Below are 22,903 nucleotides of genomic sequence, written 5' to 3'. Positions count from 1 at the left end.
TAGGGAATTTTCCTCTAAGGTAGAAAAATATGCACACTAGTATTGATCCAAACCTTAGGGTTTGATCCTTGTAGTCATTCATAATATTTCCTAAGTTTTCCATTATCTACCTATGAAAATATCCGCATAGATCAATTTGAGACTCAGTGTGAATGGATTGAACTGCTTCATATGTTGTGTTTCTAGGGATATGATTTTCCCTAATTGTGTGGCACATCTTGTACCACAACACTATAGCCACAAGCCCTATCTTTAGGTCTTGGATCATTTTCACTGTACAAACTATTCCATCCTAGGTTGGCTTCCCTCCAGTAATTGCAGTCATTTTCCTTGTCAATATGACATTCATTGATAGGCCAATGTCACATGCATTGAAATGAGTTAACCTCTCTATTAGGGCCTTAGTAACACTGTATGATTTGTTCAACCATATATACTGCTCATAAATTCTACTCAAAACAAACCTTTCCCATTCTTTGTGGAAGAAATTGGGTATGTCCACCCCACTTCTCAGCATGGAACTCTCTAAATCTTTGTGTTTGTCCTTCAATGCTCCATTAAAGAAGAATGGACTATCCAAATCTCACATCTTCTTTTCGCCTATGTCTTGAATCTCAACCTTGAAGTACAAACTTACATCCTTAATAAGTAAAACACCATCGTGAAGTGATGATAATCCCATCGTAAAACACCATTGTGTAGGATTGTGAGAGATTCTTCTCACAAATAGTACTCTTGTGAATTTTCCTTTGATCTCTTATGTTTTTGCAATATGAAAGCATGAGTAATTTCAATAATGGAATGTGTCAAATATTTTCAATTCACATATTTATGTCATGTAATTATAATATTAGGGTTACAATGGTCAAAAAAAATCTTTACCTACCATAGGACATATGCCATTAATGATCTTGATCTATCTGTAACAATTACATTTTTTTCCCTTGGATTTTCCATTAACAAGTTGTTCTTCTTTTCAGCATCAACATCTTCTCTTCTCACATGTAGTCTTTACTAGTTTAGACTAGGGCATCAGTTTATGATTAATCCTTTTATCATATAACTCCTTTAAGCTTCATGAGCTTAGTCAATTTGTGAGGTCTCACTACTTACCAATGAACTTGTAGCCTCATTTAGTTTTGCTACTTCAACCACTTCACTCTTCTTCATCCAATTGGTGACATAGTCTTGTTTCATTTTTTACAAGGTCTTGTTCTCTTTCATGATTGGGGATTTGCTACTTGGTCTTCTACTACTTCTGCAGTCTCTTGCAAGATGAAAAAGATTTTGGCATATATAACAGGTCATTTCAGTACCTTTCCATTGTCTGATGTTGATCGTTGGGTTCATCCTAAACCTACACTGAGTTGTAGAATGACTATCATTTCTATAGGTTGTGCATACCAGTATGGGAAAGCTATCCCTTTTAGTGGGAATTATTTCCTTACGAGACATATGGTTGTTGTAAGAATTTGGTATAGCTCTAATACCATGTAAGAATTTGCCTAGGGAGAAAAATAAAATGCCAAGATCTAGAAGCTCAAGAGATAGCACAAGAGAGACAAATGATGATCAAATGAAAATGGATATCAGATGATTGGATTAATTAGATAATTGGATGAATACATTATAGAAGTGCCTTGTATATAAAGGCAACTAATATGACTAGGAGTCAACAAAGAGATAAGCATAACAACTAAGCACATGTCCACCAAGAGTGGATTATCCTCCATTGTGCATGAATGTACATGCAACAATGAGAGGATAAGAATGCAAAGGTGTATCTCATAAAGAGATGTAGTAGACAACATGTGCTCAATTGAAGTGTAAACTACTGTGTTGTCTACATGATAACTCATATGAATATACAAACTCCTAGGTGTCTACACGATAACTCATATGAATATGCATTATCCTAAGTAAACTTAAGTAAAGTGTAATTAGTAAATACGTAATTACATCAACCACCCCCCCCCCCCCCCCCCCCCCCCCAAGTGCAACTTAGGTTAATGTACTTAAGCTCACAAAAGCTAGATAATAATGCAAGATGGGTCCCAGCTACTAGGCCATGTCTGGTACCCATGTACAATATACAAAAAGCATGCAAGCTCTCATAAAGTGGAGAAAGAGGGAAAACCACATGGGAAAAACCATCCCCCAAAAAGAGAGAAGAAAAATAAAGTAAGATGCATGTATGGATGGATTAATCAAGACCCCCTATTATGACATACATCATGTGTATACAATAGAGAATCCCTCCATAAGAAGGAAATAAGGAAAAATAAAATTCCCCCCATAGTGAATGATCTGCTACAAGAAAGATGGGTGCTTGAAGACAAAAGAGAATCCAATACCTACAAACAAAATTTCTCCCTTTAGGAAGAAGATATACCAAATACAAATGCAAGAAGGCTTCCCATTGTGGATAGTAAGATGAAAGGGGAATCCATATGAAGTATGTTGTCTTTGAAGTCTAAAGATGTGTCACCATGTCCTTGAATAATGCAGATATCATGAACCAATCAAGATCATGTCCAATAGAAGGTGGTGATAGACAAGGAACCAATGGAAAATGCTCTATATAGGAATGTGGATCAAACTCCAAAGACCAAGATACCTCCTCAAAAGAAGAAGTAGGAAGAGAAACAAAGAAGCCCCCCTCAATGTAGAATCTATACCCATGACATATGCTCCTGGATCAATGTAGAGGTTGCACCATGAAAACTAAATGATATTTCTTCCTTGAGGAATAAATGGTGGCATGGGTGTACAAAAGAATCATTCCTAATCAATAGGAAGAACTCTTGGAATGTAATTTGCCTTAGGAAACTACATAGGAATCTGCAACACATGAGTATGATCAACCATGCAATCTGACATCTCAAGTGAAGTTTGAGATTCATGTAAAGAAATTTCCAAAGACTCAAATATATTCTCTAAAGTGAAAGGGACCTTTTGCAAATGTTGTAATAAAGTATCCACAATCATGTCAAACTAGAAAGAAAGATCAAGTGGAGAATCATGAGGGTTAGAGTGTTCCCTCACAACAATTGAAGAAGGAGCATCCTCAATAAAGAGAAGATGTATATCATCAATAGTGTCTCCCATATCCTCAATGTAGGACTCCACAAACAAACCTGCAATGTCTGTCAAGAAGTCATCCCAAGGAACTGAGTCTGGAAGACAATGAATATCTTATTGCACTAAATCATGTGAATCCATGACCTTGTAAATACAAGCATCATCAAGAGCAACAATAGATGCAATATCAATAGGAGAATTAGTAGATGCAATTGGAGGTAAAAGATCTTTTGGGAATGAAGGAACATGTGGATCTCCATATATCTCCCAAAGATAGATCCAAATATCATAAAAATTAGTTGACTTCATGTCACCAAGTGAATCCATAACCTCCATATCCATATGTAGAAAGAGTGCACGACAAATAATTGCAATAGTGTCACCATTGTATGAAAGTCCTTTCACATATGGCAATGCATTATGCTCACTAAGATAAGTGAGAAGTAATTCACTCCATTTCTTATAGTTTTTTGTTGTCAAGGTAATTAAATCTTCCTCATCCATGATGTACTAATCAATGCAACCCCCCCTAAATAGATTTTTGACACTTTATACTAAGTGTGTGTACAATTTCCACTTGTCAAAATGAACCAGAGTGGACTTCTGATTTGATGTTTACAACTAAAAATATGAAGCTATATATGACTCAACAAGATAAGACACAAGACCTCTCAAGGATCTAATTAATTAAAAGTGCCAAAATTGGCCAAAAATGACCAAATTTTGAAGATACTATGTCCACTCAAAATTACTCCAAACTGATACTCGATCTGAAAAGTAGACAAAAAATTATGCACTTTCAAAAAAAATAGCACCTGAATATGTGTCCATATGAGCCTGAATGAAGCCTCTGAAGTTGTAAAAATTGGGATTGACAATTTTCAGAAAAATTCAGGAACAAATATCACAAACAACCTACACCAATGTTTAGATCACGAAATTATACCCTTAAACAAAACAAAATTGCTTGAAAAAAGGAGTCTGTATGAGGGAGATATCGTTGTTTGAAAATCACCTCTGTAATTATTTTTCCTAAATCATCGTCGTTGCACCTCCAAAAATCAAATGACTCTAGATTTGACCTTAGATGTCTGATTTTGATGAAACAAAAGTCAATTTTGGGGTTTTTTGACCTTTTGAATGTGATACCAATATCTAATTTGCACCAGCAAGCTCCAATCTTGACTTGCCAAAAAAAAACAAAAACTCTCCAATGACTATGCAATGAAACTCCTATGGCTTTGATACCATGTAAGAATTTGGTATAGCTTTGATACCATGTAAGAATTTGCCTAAGACAAAAATAAAATGCCAAAATCTAGAAGCTCAAGAGATGGCACAAGAGTGACAAATGATGATCAAATTAAAATGGATATCAAATGATTGGATTAGTCAGATAATTGGATGAATACATTATAGAAGTTCCTTGTATATAAAGGTAGCTAATATGACTAAGAGTCAGCAGAGAGATAAGCATAACAACTAAGCACATGTCCACCAAGAGTGGATTATCCTTTGTTGTGCATGAATGTACGTGCAATAATGAGAGGATAAGAATGTAAAGGTGTATCTCATAAAGAGATGTAGTAGACAACATGTGCTCAATTGAAGTGCAAACTACTGTATTGTCTACATGACAACTCATATGAATATGTATTATCCTAAGTAAACTTAAGTAAACTATATTTAGTAAATACTTAATTACACCAACAATTGTCTCTAGCTCTTGTTTTATAGTCCTTAGCTCTATGTCCATACTTATTGCAATAGTAGCAATGCCCATCTATTATTTTCTCTTTCAAATGAGATTTTTTTTTGTAGTATGGTCATAAAGATGGTAGTTATTGCAAAACCCTTTAAAGGTACATTATTGAATAAGTATAATCTACTTAAACCAACACATAATAGACTTGTGCTCTTTCTTACCATAGTAATGTCAAGTGGGTTTAGCACTACCCTTATCTTTTGGAGATGTGCTTCTTGATCTATTGTTGTTCAAGTTCTTTTCTCTAGAGCTCTCTCCTTCCTCAGTCTTTCTGTCACCTTGGTAGCCAAGGTCGGTTGTGCCTTTGTTTCTTCTTTGAGCTTTTAGTTTCTCATCTATCTTTTTTGATCTTTCATTAAATATTCTTAATTTATCATTGCGCTCATTTTTTTTTCTTAGCTCCTATGTGAGCTTGAGAACTTTCTCTATCGGTTCCTTAAACTATTCCATATTAGGATGAATGCTCTCCCCAGTCTTCTACTCATCTTTTCTCCTAACTACTGCTTGAACTTCATCTCTTTCTAAGATGGTAACATCTCATTCATCCCAAGCTCTCATAATCTCTCGGGTTAGTTCTTCCTTTTCCTTGCTCATATGATAAACAATTTCTTTTAATTGGTCAATTTTTGTCATTAAGACAAAGATGGTTTCTTCTAGCTCCTCCAAACTATTATGCTCTTCTAGTTTTCCAATAACCTATTGACTTTCACTAAGCTTTTTCATCATCTTCTCCCTCTTTGTAAAGGATTTTCTAAGTTTTTCTTTCAGGTCTTCAATAGTGTCTAGTGCTTCTTATTAGTTATCTTCTAAGTAATGTCATTAAATCTTCTCTTAAGTTGTTAGACTTATTGCAATAGGGATTTGTGCTCTAATACCAACTATTGGTCCCAATTATTATTGAGAGTGGGGTTGAATTATTACCAACACCAAAATTGGCTACTCCTTGAACCACTTTAAATAAACTCAATGCAAAATGTGTAACAACTAAAACCAAGATAAATGCAGTAAAGTAAAAGCAAGTAAGTTCATACACAAGAGCATTCATCAAGTTGACACAAAGAATTTGTGCATGGAAACCCTCAATTAAAGGATGTAATCCATTGTGGGGATAATATACTCACTATCCCTTTTAATGCATGTAAACAGTTTCCTTGTTAGCAGCTACATCTATTTCCTCTGAAAACACATCTTGTTAGGAATGTCTATAACCTATCAGGTTACACAAGCTTGTTAAAGCTACCTTTTTAGAGGATTTTTCAAGCCTCTTCTTAGAGGATTTTACACTTATATTACTAATGAGCCTTCCCTATTAAGAGCTACAAATAGATGCAATGGTAAGAAAGAATTCTAATGTATTAGACTTGAGATGTGGCACTGGCTTCCCTTCTAGATCTCCATGCATATCATCGAAGATGCACTGAACTCCTTGTCCCCTTGATGATTTATTTTGTCTCACCTTTTCCTTTGGTTTTTTACAATATCCTATCATTGTATCTTCTTCCTCTGCAACTATTTCGTTCACTGGTATGCAACTTTTATATTCTTCTATGTGTTCTTTTGAACACTCTTCTCCCTTTCCTTAGCTTCTTTGTGTACTCTGCTCAACTTCAAGAACAAACTTTTTCAACAACATCAACAACCTTATCCTTTGTTCGAATCACTTAGATTCATTCTGTGATGTTAGGGTACAATTACCCTTAACCAAATTATCTTGCTTATTTTCAAATTCAAATTTTGAATTACATGCCTAGTCTGTTCATAGGAAACACACGACCCCTACACATAGTGTTTATATTGCTACCCTTGTCAGTCCATCTATAAGCCAATATTAGCCTTCGTCCTTGCCTACTTTCGTCATTCTCTCTTTTCTTTTATCACATCTACTATTCCCATTTCTCTCCTATCATATCCATGGTGATTCACTTTGTTGATGACTAGGATCAACTATCTTGCATTACAAGAAATTTAGGATATTAATATAAAATATTATATTATATAATGTTCTAATTAATATAAATTTTCTATTATCGTCAATACTAAAGAAAAGGGTTGGGCAAGGTTCCTACTATGGAGTGTAATAGAAGAGAAATATCCTAAAAATTTTGTACTATTACATTAAAATCCAAATATCTGAACAATCATTTTTTTTCTAGATAAGGCCTAGTAGTTTAAAAGCCATGTTCAATTTTCTACATATTCTATTCTTACAAGTTTTTAATATAAAGTTAAACACTAGTTGAAAGTTACATGTCAAGTTGACATAACCCCGATTTGTTGATTTTACACTACCACTTAGCTCATAGTTTGGCCCCTCATGATCTTGCACATACCCATATGTGGATGTATGGTGTATGAGATTGGACCCAAGCATGCAATTCAGCTATGATCCCATGTCGAGGTCTAAGTGACTCGAACTCTTGGTGTTTGGAGACAAGAAAAGTTTACCATGTTTGTGGTTTTTGACTTTGAGAGTCTTTTATGGCCTTTCCATATTGATTTATTCTTATTTATGATTTCCCTTGGTGCCTTGTTGTTATAATAAGACAAACTTTTTTAGTGTCCAAGTAGTGGAGTGGAGTGACTCTCCAAGGTAGGTTGGGACATAAAGGGGTCCCAGGGTATCCCTTGGCAGAGTCCTTGATAAATGATAACTAAATAAATGAACGTGATCTTAAAATGTTAAAAAGAGATTTATGTGATTGATTACTTTGTCATCATTTGAGGATGTAGATATGGTAAGTCTCACCTTTTCATTGTTAAGGATATTGATATGACACAATACATTTCCTTTGTTTGAAGTTGTTGATATGGTACACCATAGCCTTGTCATCTACAGATGTTGATATGGATATGTTGAGCATCCTTGATGCAAGAAGGGTAGTTTGATGTTGCATGAGCTTTGGGAGATGTGCGATGACACTCCATTCTGATGTCTTTACACTAAACCTTTATTACTACTTATTAGTACCCTTGGTGTAGTGTGACATTTAGTGTCCTTGATTACATTTGGATAGTGGGTCTCATGTTGAGTGTTCTTTATGTATGATTGCATTTTTATCTAGTATATTGTACTATTGAACCTTGAGATGTCCAATGAGATAGTGTACTTTTTTGGTGTGTGTGTGTATTAGCCACTTCTTGCTTGTGTATATTCCTTGTGTTTTTGGCCCAGTTAGTATCTCCACAATCATGATGGGTTGGGTCCATGAGTTCCATATGTTGGGAGGCATTGCTAACTATACCACTGCAGGGGGTTGGTGAACATGAACATACTTCTCCAACTATGAGGATTAGAGCTTGTATGCTAACTCTTTTTATTGTAGAGTTATTGATGTTATACATATATATTTGATGTTAGAGGTATTGATATTAATCTAGCCTTGTATTTTTACTTTTGCATTTATGTTCTTATGTAATCGAGTGAGTATTGCCTTGATATATGTGTATCTAGTACTCCCTAGTGTTGAGGTAGTTGCATTTCAATTGTGCATTGACTTCATTTTAGTTTAGATCTTGTTTTAATGCATTTTCATTCAAAATTTTCAAAATGGTGTCTCTGCTTGTTATTTGGTATTTGTGACCCTTTAGGTTTGAGACTTTACACACTTTGTAGGAAATTGGCATTTGTATTTTAGTATCTAGGAAGTTTGGCATTTGCACCTGAGGTTTTTCATTTGCGACCTCACTAGATTGTGTATACATTTTCTTTAGACTTCACCAGTTTCTTTAGTGTATGCGATCTTTAGTGCTTGTGATGACAATTTGGTTTCTCTGCTTGGCTTTTGGCTTCTTTGCAGATAAACTAGCATCTATGTTGTAACTGGGTTGTGATCCAAGAATAAATGGTGGGATATGTGTTTGACCTTTTGGGTTGGTTCCTTGGGTTGGTGATTTTACTAATCAAGAGCCAAAAGAATAGTTATAAATAATTAATATGCATACAAAGATAACAAAAATATTGCTGAAATAGGGCATACGATTCAAGAGCTTATGATGAAAGAAATTAACTATAACAATTACACCTACTATATATATCATATTTGTAGAATACTCAACTTGATTTGAATAAGATCCCACCCTAGTAAAAGTGATCTCCTATTAGTCTATTACATATGAAAAGAAATTTCAATGGGAAAACCACATCGCTTAGAATTTGAGGGTCATCCCTACCCGTCATATAATATTTTTATGATGGTTTGGTCATTTATTTAATGCTTTCATAAAAGATCTGATAAAAATTTTGATTAGCAAATATTTTATATTTTAGAAATTATTTGATAAATTATTCTAAAAAGTTAAATTTTATTAATATTATACATTAATTAAAAATAATATTACACTATAAAAAAATTTAAACCAACATTATCAGATTTCCACAATCCATTGAAATGTATGAATTATTCCTGAATTTGATTGTGTATTGATAAGTAGGAGATAATTTCCACAGCAAGTCAAATTGTGATATTGCTATCAGGATTTAACTATGTGATTTTTGAGTCAAGCTCGTTGACCCATGTTTCACGAGTAGTGATTCAACATGAATCCATCTCTCATGGGAATAAATGGAACACTTAGCACTCATTGGATCTAGGTGATGCTCACAGGGGTGAAGCACCGGGAAGTCCCGGTGCTTCACCCCTGTGAGCATCACCTAGATCCAATGAGTGCTAAGTGTTCCATTTATTCCCATGAGAGATGGATTCATGTTGAATCACTACTCGTGAAACATGGGTCAACGAGCTTGACTCAAAAAACACACAGTTAAATCCTGATAGCAATATCACAATTTGATTGTGTATGTTGTTAATCCATGATCCATTATCAATGTGAGAGAATGTAAGAATACAAATTATTATCCATGATAATTTGTTTGAGAGAATGATAATTTGTATTATTACATCCTCTCATACAAATTATCACATGTGGTTAATAACTTGTATTCTTACATTCTCTCATACAAATTATTATGGATAATAATTTGCATTCTTACATTCTCTCATCCATAATAGATCATGAAGTGTGATTGGAAAGTCGATGCTAAAAAATATACACAATAATTAATACAATTTTTAAAGTTAACTAATAAATTATAAGTATCATATTCTTAATTTATTAAAAAATTAACAAAATCAATTCATAAAATTTAATAAATTTTCAATCTTTCATATACAATTTAGAATTTTAAAAACTCGCAATATGACCATCAAATTCCAGTGATGTCGTAGAGCACCAAACAAATATGACACTGGCTACAGTGCAACTTATCTACATCGGGCCGGTCAGCAAATTTCCATGCCATCCCTAGCACACATAGCCATTATAAATGTGTTGTACAATGTGATGTTGACACTTCTTCATTTTTATAAAACGAAAAGTATTTTGTATCTCTGTGTAGTTGTTGTGTGTGTGTGTGTGTGTGTGTGTGTGTATATTCATATTCTTTCTTGCAAAGTAAAAAATATATGTTAATATTTTTAAATTTGAATATTTAAAGTGAAAGATAATTTTTTTCTTTTTATTTTGAATTGAATTTATTAATATAAAATATTTTAAAATAGTAAATTTTAATTTTTAATCAAATTTATTAAGTAAGAGCCTACAACATAATGATAACTTCTAAGCCTCTCATCAGGGAGGTCTTGGGCTCAAAACTACTTAAGCTTAACGAATGATAATTAAGCCGATAAGCTATTTGTGGGAACTTTGTTCCCGAAAATTAAATTTTTGATGGAAAATTTGCAAGTTGGCCAGGAAAGTTGTCAGTTTTGCCAGAAAATTAAAAAAAATCCCGTTAATTATTTACCAGCGAATTTTTATCTCCTTCCACTTTTAACTCTTGTTTTGATATTTATTAGTTGTTATCTTCACTTTTAACTATTGTGTTTCTTTTTCTATTTATTAGTTGTAATCTCCACATTAGCTCATGTTATGATCTATTCATTTAACTTTTGATTTTTAAAATTGATTTAGAGTTTAGTTTTTTAATTATTTTTTTATATTAGTTTTTTTTTTTTTTAAATTATTTTTTAGTTTCTATAATTTATTTAGTCAATAGAATATTTGTTAGACATTTTATGTTATTTTTCTCTTATTAATTTTTCATAATAGATTTTTTGATAGATTTTTTTAAATGATTTATTTTCCATATTTGATAAATTTAATTTAAATAAGTAATATTTATTAATCTATTTAAAATATTTTAGTTAATATTATGTTATTTAAATTAAAAATTATTAATAATCTAATTTGTTCACATAAGATTATATTTTAAATATCCATTTTTAACTATTATTTTTCTTTTCTTATTTATTTAAAAAATAATTACTTGTGATCTTTACATTGGATTATATTGTGATCTCTATTTATTAAACTTTTGATTTTTTAAATTGATTTAGGTTTTAGTTTTTAACTTACTTTAAATTATTATTTTTTATTAGTTTAATTTTTTCTTTAATATTGTTTTTTCAGTTTCTATAATTTATTTAGTCAATAGAGTATTTGTTAGAGATGTCGTTATTATTTTTTTGTATTTCTCTTATTAATTTTTCATAATAAATTTTTTTATGGATTTTTTTTAAATGATTATTTTTTCATATTTGATAAATTGAACTTGATTGTAAAATCTTGAAATTATTGAACATGTTTCCTAAGCAATATTCAAATTTCTTAAATATTATAAATTTTATATCTATGTTTTAATCTTCACTTTTTTATATTTTTGTATTTTTATTTTTAAAAAACTTATATTTACATTATTTAATGTTCATTCTACATTTTTCTCTTAAATCTCATCTCCTATCGGCGCACTCGTTGCATGTACAAAAACATGCGACTGCTAGTAATTAATATTCACAAATAATCAAGGCTTGAGCGATTACCTATCAAAAAAAAAAATCAAATTTATTAGTACATAAAAATAATTATTAGTTTTTATAATTTAATTAAATTTATTGATATATAATATTTAAAATTATCTAATTTTTATAAAAAATTAAAATTTGATTATATATATAAACACAAAAATATAATGATATTTAGTAGTTCTAATTTTGAGAAAATATTAACATAATATAATTTTAAACAATAGGGATATATATTTTACTCCATTCCTCTCTATACTTAGGCTTTATGTGCATATAGTTTCTAGACATTATTTAAAATTCATATACAAATATATATGAATTTTAAATATAGTACCCTTTCATGTGTCTTTTTGTAGGGTTTTTTTCGGTTTGCTTTCTTTCATCAATCCTCTATATTCTTTGACTCTCTTAGTTTTTGGTTCATTTGATCACTTGGTTTTGTTATCATTTTCTTTATTACTTTGGTTTATTTTATTTTATTACTTTGGTTTAAATTTTTTTTATTTAAGTTATTTTATCCTAATTGCTTGGGTGTTAGACATTGTCAATTTCTCAACTTAGCTTGTTATTTTGTGTTCCCTCATTAATTATTTAATTAATTTATTCTCCCTCTATTTTATGACTTTTTCTTCCTCCTCCTCGGTTGGTATCATTTTACAATTCTGTTATTTCATAAAAAAAATTTCTTTTTAGAAATAGTTAATTAGTAATTTATACTTTGTATTTTTTTCAAAAACATAAGATACTAACACAAACTTGGAAATTTGTGAAAATAATCTTTAAAAATTTATTAGTTCTGAAATATGGCTATATGAAAATAATTTAATTAATATATTAAAAAACAATATTAAAAATTATTAATTCTGGAATATGGTTATATGAAAATAATCTCATTAATATATATATTTTATAATAATGATTATTGTATACTATATTATTTATCTATAAATTTTTGTAGTTAACATTTATATCTATCTTCAAAGTCATTAATTTCTAATAAAAAATGTTTATTATCATTCATTCTCACTTCCTTTACATTTCTATTTATTTAAATATATATTATAGATAAGAACACTAATTGAAACTTAAAAGAACAATAAGATGATCACCACTATAATATAAATAAAAATAAGATGATCACCACTATAATATAAATATAAACTTATTTATATTGTTTAAAAAATAAAGAATATACTTTGCAAAATTCTTGAAACGAATAGGAAAAAACCATATATTTTCCACGGAGATGACAAGGCATCACGTTGTACAATGCATTTATAATGGCTATGCATGCCACGGGATGGCATGAAAATTCGCTGACCGGCCCAGGGGTGCCCAAATGGATCACATTGTAAGGAATCGATTTGATACATCGCTGTGTGTTCTTCTCACAATTCAATCTCTTTTTTCCTGTATTCATCTTCTCAAATCCAGGAAAAAAAAATCACAAAGGCGGCTCCTTCACTTTTGTCAAATTCAAAGACAAGACTCACGATTCCATGACCGTTATCCACTCTTCTTTGGCGGATCTTGATGGGTTTTTTGGCCCTGTTTCTGAAATCTGATAAAAAGAAGAAACATGATGGCACTGCAGAGGGAATTCAAGAGGCAGCCCACCATTCCATTACATCCCTCTTTTCCCAAATGCATCCACATAACCCACACACTCGCTGAAGATCCCACGCCCACCTCAATCATTCTGCAATATCCTGCAACCCTCGTACAAAGCGGATAACAATTCAATCCCCTGCTACTGCTACTGCTACTGCTACCCCCAATGAAGAAAAAAGAGCACAAGATCACATTCATTACCGTGTTACTCACGATGCACAAAATCTGAAGAGACTGGGAGAATTCCAACCAGAAGAAACCCACAAATATGGGCACCGTGCTGCTCAGTATCTGAGGAAATTTCACAGACTTTTTCCCCAAAATCATGATGAATGTGTCCAGCAGTTCATAGTATTTGGTGAGGTAGGAAACATAAGACCAGAAGAAAACTCTTCCCGCAGAACGAGTTCCAAGAGGAAAACATAAAATTAGCTCTGCTGCAATGTTCTTTCTCCTGAGCCATCTCATCTCCTTTATCTCCACCATTGTTGCTTCCACACACCCAACTAAAACGATCACGGACATGACCAGCATGAGTGAATTATAGATTGCAGAGATTGGGCGCAAAGGCAGGGGTTTGATCCTGAATTTCATGGCCAGGTTGAGGAAGAGAAGAAGAAAGAGGTAGAGGAGAATGGAGAAGGGAAGAAAAACAAGGGAGGATCCCAAGATGTCATGGTCCCATCTGAAGTGGGAAATTGTTGGGTGCTGAGCAAACCAGTACCTCAGATTGGCCTCAATTTGTTCCAATGGAGAAGGACCTGATGAGGATCTGATTTCTGACATTTTCTTGGGATAGCAGAGCAGAGATGAAGGTCCCACACAATTTCAATTGCGTTTCTTAAGTGTATGAGTGTCAATAGGGTATGAAAATAGGAATATCAGAGGTGTCAGAGGTTTTAAAGGGTACCAAACGGAGAATCCATGCGTACCGTCTCGTTTCAAATGTGAAATTGACCACACATTTTGTTTTGAGTAGAGATTTTCCGTGTTGACTGTTTGATGACAAGAGCATTCATCTCGTTTGAATACTTGCGCTTTCTGCGGCGTTCAAAGAAATGCACCCGAAGCGAATAAGCAAAGCAAGCATCAATTTTTACTTTAAAATTCATATTTCTGATATCAAATTTGAGTCTCTCTAGAAGTGCTTGGAAATATAAACATGTAAAGCTTATAATATAAATTTTAAAAGGATTATAAAAATGACAAGGCAAAAGTAAAGCTTCAAATAATTCATTCATGAAACCATCAAATTTATAAATGTTTGGTCATAATGCATATATATATTAATATTTGAAGTGCTTGGAAGTATTAAAAAGTAAAACCTCTAATAAAATTATAAAGGGATTAAGAGGAGGCAAAAGCCAAGCTTCATATTTTATGCATGGTCATATTGCATATATTCATATATACAAGCACATAGAAATATTAAAAAATAAAGTTTCTAATAATAAATTCAATGATATTATTAAACAAAGGGCGAGGTAAAATCTAAATCTCATATTTTTAGTACATATCATCATACATGCATACATGTGTGTATGTGTGTTTAGTCATAATAAAATGCATTCATTAGAAGTGCTAGGAAATATTAAAAAATAAAGTCTCTAATCAACATACTGAGAGAAAAGCGAAGTTTCATATTATTTGTACATATCCATCAAACCTATATATGTAGATGGTCATAATGCATACACACGTATTTAAAAGTAAAGCCTCTAATAAAACTCAAAGGAATCAAACAAGTAGTGAGGCAAAGCTAAATTTCATATTATTTGTACACACATACATCAAATGAATAAATATATGATCACCATGTATACATGGAGAGAGAGAGAGAGAGAGAGAGAGAGAGAGAGAGAGAGAGAGAGAGAGAGAGAGAGAGAGAGAGAGAGAGAGAGAGAGAGAGAGAGAGAGAGAGAGTATTCATTTTAAAAAGTAAAGAAGAGAGAATGAAACCACAAAAATAAAATAAACCCTTCAAGGTAGAACCCCAATGACAAATGAAGTAAATAGTGATAGTAAAAACTATTAATATTGACATATTTTCCTTTCTTCTTCGCAATTATCCAACTCCCCTATATCTTATTTGCATGAACTTGTATCACCCACATGCATGGGATGTGTAGAGCACCCCTATATTCATGTGTAATTGAAGTTGGCCTAATAGCTTCTCTAACCTATGGATAAATTATCCAACATTGATCAACCACTAGTGGAATATTGGTTACATTTAAATTGTCAACACATAGATGTCTTCAAACTAGTTAGCATTGTATGTGCACTATGACTCTACCTCAATCATTATCCCAGTTTAACAAAAAAAAATTGCAGTAAAGAAAATATCTTGTAATTTCACCAAATTATAGTAAAATAGTTAAAGTATAGGTAATCAATAAAATATTCAAAGATGAGTGGACGAAATTTAAAAATTAGGTTTAGATCTACACTTTTCAAAGCAAAAAGACAATTTCATCTACACATTTCAACGCAACTACTCTATCATTCATTTTAATTTTAGTTTTTTGTGTAATTGCATATCTTAATTAGGTTAGTTCCATTCATTTAGCACTTAGATCGAAATTACATATCTCATTTAGTCAATTAGTTCAATTGTGCAATCACATTTACATATTACATATGACAAAAAGTGTTGAGATAATGGGTGTTGCACACATTGCATAATATTGTTATATTTTATTATTTTATTTTATTATGTAATGTTGTGCCTAGATGGACGTGCAACATGTAAAGATTCCCATGGAATATTCTTGATGAGTTGTATTGTAACATTGTGATAATATTTCATGTAATTATTTAATATTGGGGAAAAGAATTAAATGCCCAATATTAAATGGGGGGTCAGTGGCTTAGGTAGCAAATGGTTTTAGCACATGGTTTATGTATTACCACTTAGTGGTTTTGTGGGACTTTCTACTATATAAGTAGCCACAAGGGTAGTTGTTGTAAGAGAGAGTGATAGAGAGTGACAAGAAGAAGATAAAAGGCAAGAGTCGAGCGGGACAAGGCTTGACAGGTTAGCCAAGGGAGCATTTGTGAAGGTTGAAAGCATGGCATGGGATATGTGGATTCATGCTTGTTCACATAGTTTGCTCGGTTGTGGCTATGGCCATGAAGGCTTCCATGGTTGTATGGCAATGGTATTTTTTGCTGAATAATACATGATGACAGATGCTTTTGGAGGCTGGGTTTTTCTCTCAATGAGGGTTTCCCAGGGTATATCTTGTGTCACAATTTTGTGGGTATGTTTTCTATTCTCTTGCATGTGGATTTTAATTTCCTGTTTATTTCAAATCTATTATGGGTTATGTGGAAACGGTTATATTCTTTATTGCCAAGTTTCCTTACAAGTGGTATCAGAGCTATGATTTTATTATTGTAACCCTAGATTGAATCCATGGGAATGCATGAGAGGATAAAAGAAAGGGCAAGATATATGAGTTTTTATTGTAGATTTGAGGGCTTTGGATTTGTTGTTATGATGGGATGTTAAAAGATTTGGGCATGTGAAATTGTTGGACAAAAATATTTTTTCGGATGTTTCATTTAAAATGAGGGTTTTGGGGGTAGCTTGCAGAAATGACCTCTTGGGTAAAAACAGACCTCACCATTAGATCTGGGTCGACATTTCCATAAAATTTGATGTATAATATGCCCTAGTTTGGCCATGTTCAGAGGAAATGAAAGAGTTTTTAAATTTCAGCCCATGATGGCCGTCAAATTTAATCCTGTCGAAATTTTCATCACTGAAAAAATAAAAAATAAAAAAATCGTACTGAAAATGGTAAAAAGACTGTCTTAGTAAAATGGCCATAACTTTCTCTTAGAATATCGGATTTCAGAGTTCTTATAGGCGTTGGAAAGCTAATTCAGAGCACTACAACATGATGTAGGTTTGGTTCTATTACTTTGATATTTTTTCAGGTTTTGAGAGCCCTAAAGTCAGATGTTATTTATTTTGAGCACGGATTGGGGCATAACTTGGGCATACAGAGTCGAATTTTGGACTTCGAGTAGTCAACAAAAAGCTCTTGGAGAGCTCTACACATTGGTTCAGATTTGGTGTAGGTTTGGCATGATTTATTTGGTGATATATTTATCTAAACAGTTTATAGATATATTTTGACTATGGTAACATTGTGAGTTTATGGCATTGGAGATTTAAGTTTTGATGTCATTGTATACTCAGTTCATATTTTAGCTTGGCCTCATGATGATATGGTTATCAGTGTTTGGTTTTGGATATGCATGATGACTTGTTGGGTCTACAAGTTGTGCAGTGTTGTAAGCGGTCTATACTTACAAGTTGCATTTATAGTTTGGTTATGGGTTGTCTTTGCCCATTGATCTTTCATTATTGATGCATATTTAGATTGGTGGCTTAGATTTGGGTTGTCTATGCCCTGAGTCACATGATTTTATCTTCATGTAGAAGGGATGAGATGTTGTTACCAGGTACAGTCATGGTGGAGGATTGCGGTTGACTATGTTGGCAGGTTGGACACTGTTGAGAACCAGATGCTCAGTTCATGGATGTGATCATGGTGTCATGGATTTTGGCATGACATGATTGGATATACGGGTACATCCTTGATGTTTATTAGCTTAGATTTTCTGATTTAGTTATGGTGGTATATCTTCTTGGTTGAGGATCATGGTTATTTGGTTTCTTTTAAGGAGCTCATGATGTGCACTTTGAGTTCTTTGATGGTTTGATGCCTTGGTTGATTCTCATGGTTAGAGGATGGTTATTTTTCATCATGATGTCATGGATAGCTTGGATACACAGTTTAGTGGGAGCTTGTGACAGTGATGGGGTGATAGTGCAGGATTAGTTCCTGGTTTGGTTTATATCTTCTTGGTTTGGAGAGGATGGATTTTATGATGCCATAGGTGACTTGGTACCACGGTTGAGTGGGAGTTGTTGGCATTGATATATTTATTGAGTGTTTGCAGATGTTGGAGGTTTGTCTTAGATCCTGTTGCTGCAGAAGCGTCTTTGACATTTGCATGGTGCACTTGTTATCTTCATGGTGTTTGAAGATGGTTAGATCTTGAGGGCTCATGGAGTTCTTGGTTATCTTCATGGTATGTGGAGATGGTTCTTCCTAGTATGTGGAGATGATTTTCTTCATGGTGTGTGGAGATGGTTGCATCTTGAGGACTCACAGGGTTCTTGGCAAAGGTGTGGTTTATGCTTTTATTTGGCATGTTATCCTTGGTATGAGGATGGTTTCATTATTATGTCATGGTATACTCTTGATAGGCATTTAGAGTTGTGACATGTTATGGTGTGTTCATATAGATCATGTTATCTCTTTAGTTGAGATGGTAAGATCATGTTGTCATGTTTATGTTCCTGAGGCCATGGTTGGAACTTTGACATTGATCTTGGATTAGTTTCTTGGTATTGAGTACACTCATCATAAGCTGGATACTTCATGATATTGCTATGTTGCATTTGGAGTTGGCATGGATTGATTGGTTACAGGTGCTCATGGATACTTAGAGATGGTGGTGACGCTGATTTCTCTTGGATTAGAGAAGTATTTGTTGGGATGGTTGATGGTTTCAACAGGAAGTCCGAGGGGCAGTCACCTGATATGGACTTGAGAGGAGATTGTTCTTAGACAAGTCTTGGTTGGAGACTTGGGTATCTTGATGAGCATTCTCATTCCCCACTCTTGGTCTACTCGGCAGTTTGCTACTTGAGAGGTATAGCCCATTGTTTCTCTCAATTGCATTATATTTATGCTTGTCTTTCATGGATATGGATCTTGAGCTATGGTACATGAGTTAGTTCTAGAGGGTTCATTTGAGAGATGGTTTAGCATTGGTTATCTCCATGTGCATATGTTGTTATGCTGGTTGAGTTTGGGAGATGGTTTTATATTGGGCATATTCCTTGGATTAGGAATGGTTATTCCTTGGTTTAGGAATAGGTTTATTGTGTTTGATCTTCTTGTGAGAGGCTTACATCCATGATTAGTTATATGGTATGGTTTGGGTGTTGTTGAGGCTTCTTGTTGGGGTTTTATGGAGGAGATCATACTTGCACAGTTTACATCTAGAGGTGTGTGTAGAAGGACATGATATAGGTTATGATTTGCATGGTTTCTCTAGTCTTGGTTATCTTCCTGGATGTTTAGTTTTGCTTACATTGGATTTGAGATTGGTTAGAGATTGTGATCACTGGTTTGTGCTCATGTATGTCATGTGAGAGATGACATGGTTATTCCTTTATCTCTTTCCTCTATTGGTTGTGGAGAACTTGGGAGAGCATTGGAGACTTGTTATGAGAGTTGTTCTTGCTGGATATTAGTTTATGTATTGTGGATGTCCTTGATACTACATGGATTCACTTCTTTGAGATGTGTTGAGTGGATTGGTTATAGATTTGACATTATCTTTTGCAGTGGGAGCTTCTTGGTATATATGTGGCAGGTATTGCTCTTGAGGCTTGTGATTGCAGGTTGCAAATTGGATATGTCGGTGATATAAGATTCACTTGTTATACCTTTGAGGTATGGATAGTTGGATGGGTTTGGCACTTTGTTGTGGGTGCTATTTCAGCTATGGATATTTTTTGACAACTACGGATACATGTGATTACCTTTGGATCAGGTTATTTGTGCTTGGAATTTTAGTTGGTACAAGATTTTATGATCTTCTAATGCGACAGGTTGGGTGACTTTCTCTTTGGATGGCTTCTATGTATGTCCGGTGGCAGTGGCATAATAGGAGGTGAGATCATTCATGTTTGAGATGCTGGATACTTTGATTTTGTTGCGGGTACCAGGATGGAGCACTTGGTGTATTTTGATCCATGATGGTAGATGTGTTGGGAGGGATTGTTTCCTTGTTCATTTATGTGGCTATGGATTGACCCTATGCAATGTATACAACAAGTGGGAGATTGTTGAGATAATGGGTGTTGCACACATTGCATAATATTGTTATATTTTATTATTTTATTTTATTATGTAATGTTGTGCCTAGATGGACGTGCAACATGTAAAGATTCCCATGGAATATTCTTGATGAGTTGTATTGTAACATTGTGATAATATTTCATGTAATTATTTAATATTGGGGAAAAGAATTAAATGCCCAATATTAAATGGGGGGTCAGTGGCTTAGGTAGCAAATGGTTTTAGCACATGGTTTATGTATTACCACTTAGTGGTTTTGTGGGACTTGCTACTATATAAGTAGCCACAAGGGTAGTTGTTGTAAGAGAGAGTGATAGAGAGTGACAAGAAGAAGATAAAAGGCAAGAGTCGAGCGGGACAAGGCTTGACAGGTTAGCCAAGGGAGCATTTGTGAAGGTTGAAAGCATGGCATGGGATATGTGGATTCATGCTTGTTCACATAGTTTGCTCGGTTGTGGCTATGGCCATGAAGGCTTCCATGGTTGTATGGCAATGGTATTTTTTGCTGAATAATACATGATGATGGATGCTTTTGGAGGCTGGGTTTTTCTCTCAATGAGGGTTTCCCAGGGTATATCTTGTGTCACAATTTTGTGGGTATGTTTTCTATTCTCTTGCATGTGGATTTTAATTTCCTGTTTATTTCAAATCTATTATGGGTTATGTGGAAACGGTTATATTCTTTATTGCCAAGTTTCCTTACAAAAAGATCATTTCCTTGCATTGCATTCCTTTTCACACTTTGAATTCAGTATTGGCATGTCTTCCTCTATTTTAGTCTTGCTAATCTAATTCAAATTGAAAAAGAATTTTGCTTGGAAATTATCCTTCTCCCCGAACACATATTAATGATTTTGTGTGAAAAGTGGAGGCATTTACCCTATTAAACCCCTTCTTCCATTTTTCACCAAAACAATAGCAATGGAGAAATAAAAGGAAGTGGCTACCTGAATGAAAGCATAATAAAATTAAATTGGATAAAATATGGGTTCGGAGAACACAAAATGTGCCATTGATTACATGCATGGTTTGAGTCATATTTGATAAAAGTGTCCATGGACACATATTCAATGTATGAGTGATTTACTACCACCCTTGAATATTTTTGAGGATTATGGTGATGAATTTTAGCACTTCAAGAAGAATGTGGCCAAATTTATAATTGGATGCTCTATTAGAAACTTTGTGAAGAATATTATAGTTTACTAACCAAAAATTATCTAAGCACCTAGCTATGGTTGATAATCAAGTTTCATCCATTATTGGTTAAAGGTATATCAAGTAGAGTCTCTAATAGATGCCTCACTTGATTAAGGTTTTACTTTCTCTTAATTCAAACTCTACTTAAAAGCCATTTCATATCAAGTATTCAACCAAAATGCTGACTAATCTCTCTACTTTTGTGATGCCTAAAATCTGGGGTGTCTCATTCTTCACGAATCCTCTAATTTTCATGTAGCTTGAAACCGCAAAAATATACCATGCTTAGTCACAAAATCATGAAAATAAAAATAATATCCATTTTTCTTACCTTCATCTAATATCTAACGTCCCTTGTTGACTATATCCACTTGGTCTTCAAGTGTATTGAATTATCATGTTGGTGAATTCTTCCATTGTCCTTTAGCATTCATATTGGCCTCTCTTGGACTTGTCATGGCTAAAAGTTAACCCTTCAACAATTGTATTGTTCTTGTCATGAAGGTGTCCAAATACTTTTTTGCCAATATATAACAAGATATAGTTTTCTCCCCTCATCTCATCCATTATCAAAAAGAAAAAGAATTCAAAATTGTGTGACCTATGAAAATCTCCAACATGTGTTGTATATTTATCAAATATCCCAAGGTAAGTGCAAGATCATGGTGTGCCAAAAAGTGGCGATCTGAAAAATATGTAGTCCTGAAATGCCTCAAAGCATTTCAAAATCTATTCCGACATTTTTCCCACTTATCCTGATACAAAACAAAAAACAATTAATACCTTTATAAGGCCTATTATATCTTTTGATACCAACCCTATATGGTCAACTTAAAAAATGTCCCAAAATGTGTTTTTGGCCTATTCTTATGTCGTTTTACTTCAAACATGTAGCTGACAACTTTTTTTCACCAAAATTTGATGAAATGAAAAGGGTTTCTTAAGAATTTTCTTAGCTTTCCATAAATGTAAGGTTTGTCAAATTACGATTTTAGTAAGTAATTATTACTTATTTTCTAATGGAGTTCTGTATAAAGTGTTGATTGACACATTGCTTCAAAAATAAATATAACTTTCAAATGGTACGACATTTTTGAAATCCAAAAGATGCATCACATTCTATGTTTCTTCTACTATAAGGAAAAGAAAAAAGAAAAATTAAAATTTTCAGATTTTTTAATTAGTAAAGGTGGTCAGACACGAGAGTTTTTTTATTCCAAAAATACTAAAGTAGAAAATTCTAATTATTTATTTATTTAGAATAAAAATACACAAAAATATGTGTCACATCCAGGCACGAGTCTACTTCTTCTATCTAGAATATTATTTAAAAATATTATCATTTTATTTTGATTAAGGTGGTTAGACAGATGTCTACTTATTTTTGTTCTGAAATGTTTGTACTGTTGCATTAAAATTCAAAATTTTGA

At 33.2% G+C, this 22,903-nt stretch overlaps 1 protein-coding gene across 1 annotated transcript; it reads right to left on the bottom strand.

Moving 5' to 3' along the window:
- Positions 1–12,986: 12,986 nt before the first annotated feature.
- On the bottom strand, positions 12,987–14,174 carry LOC149531075 (fatty acid elongase 3-like). Its single transcript, XM_089810728.1, has one exon. It carries the CDS (start codon positions 14,104–14,106, stop codon positions 13,216–13,218), a length of 891 nt encoding a protein of 296 aa, XP_089666854.1. The 5' UTR covers positions 14,107–14,174; the 3' UTR covers positions 12,987–13,215.
- Between the last annotated feature and the right edge of the window lie 8,729 nt (positions 14,175–22,903).

This window comes from Cupressus sempervirens, chromosome 11 (assembly GCF_028749045.1).
Source record: "Cupressus sempervirens isolate cs-2001-9-10 chromosome 11, ASM2874904v1, whole genome shotgun sequence".
Lineage (NCBI taxonomy): Eukaryota > Viridiplantae > Streptophyta > Pinopsida > Cupressales > Cupressaceae > Cupressus > Cupressus sempervirens.
Note: the sequence above shows the minus strand (reverse complement) of the source record. Positions and strands in the feature narration are given on the sequence as shown.

Excerpts from the sequence above, each read along its gene's own strand:
- LOC149531075 (XM_089810728.1), bottom strand. The coding sequence starts at position 14,106 with ATGTCAGAAATCAGATCCTCATCAGGTCCTTCTCCATTGGAACAAATT.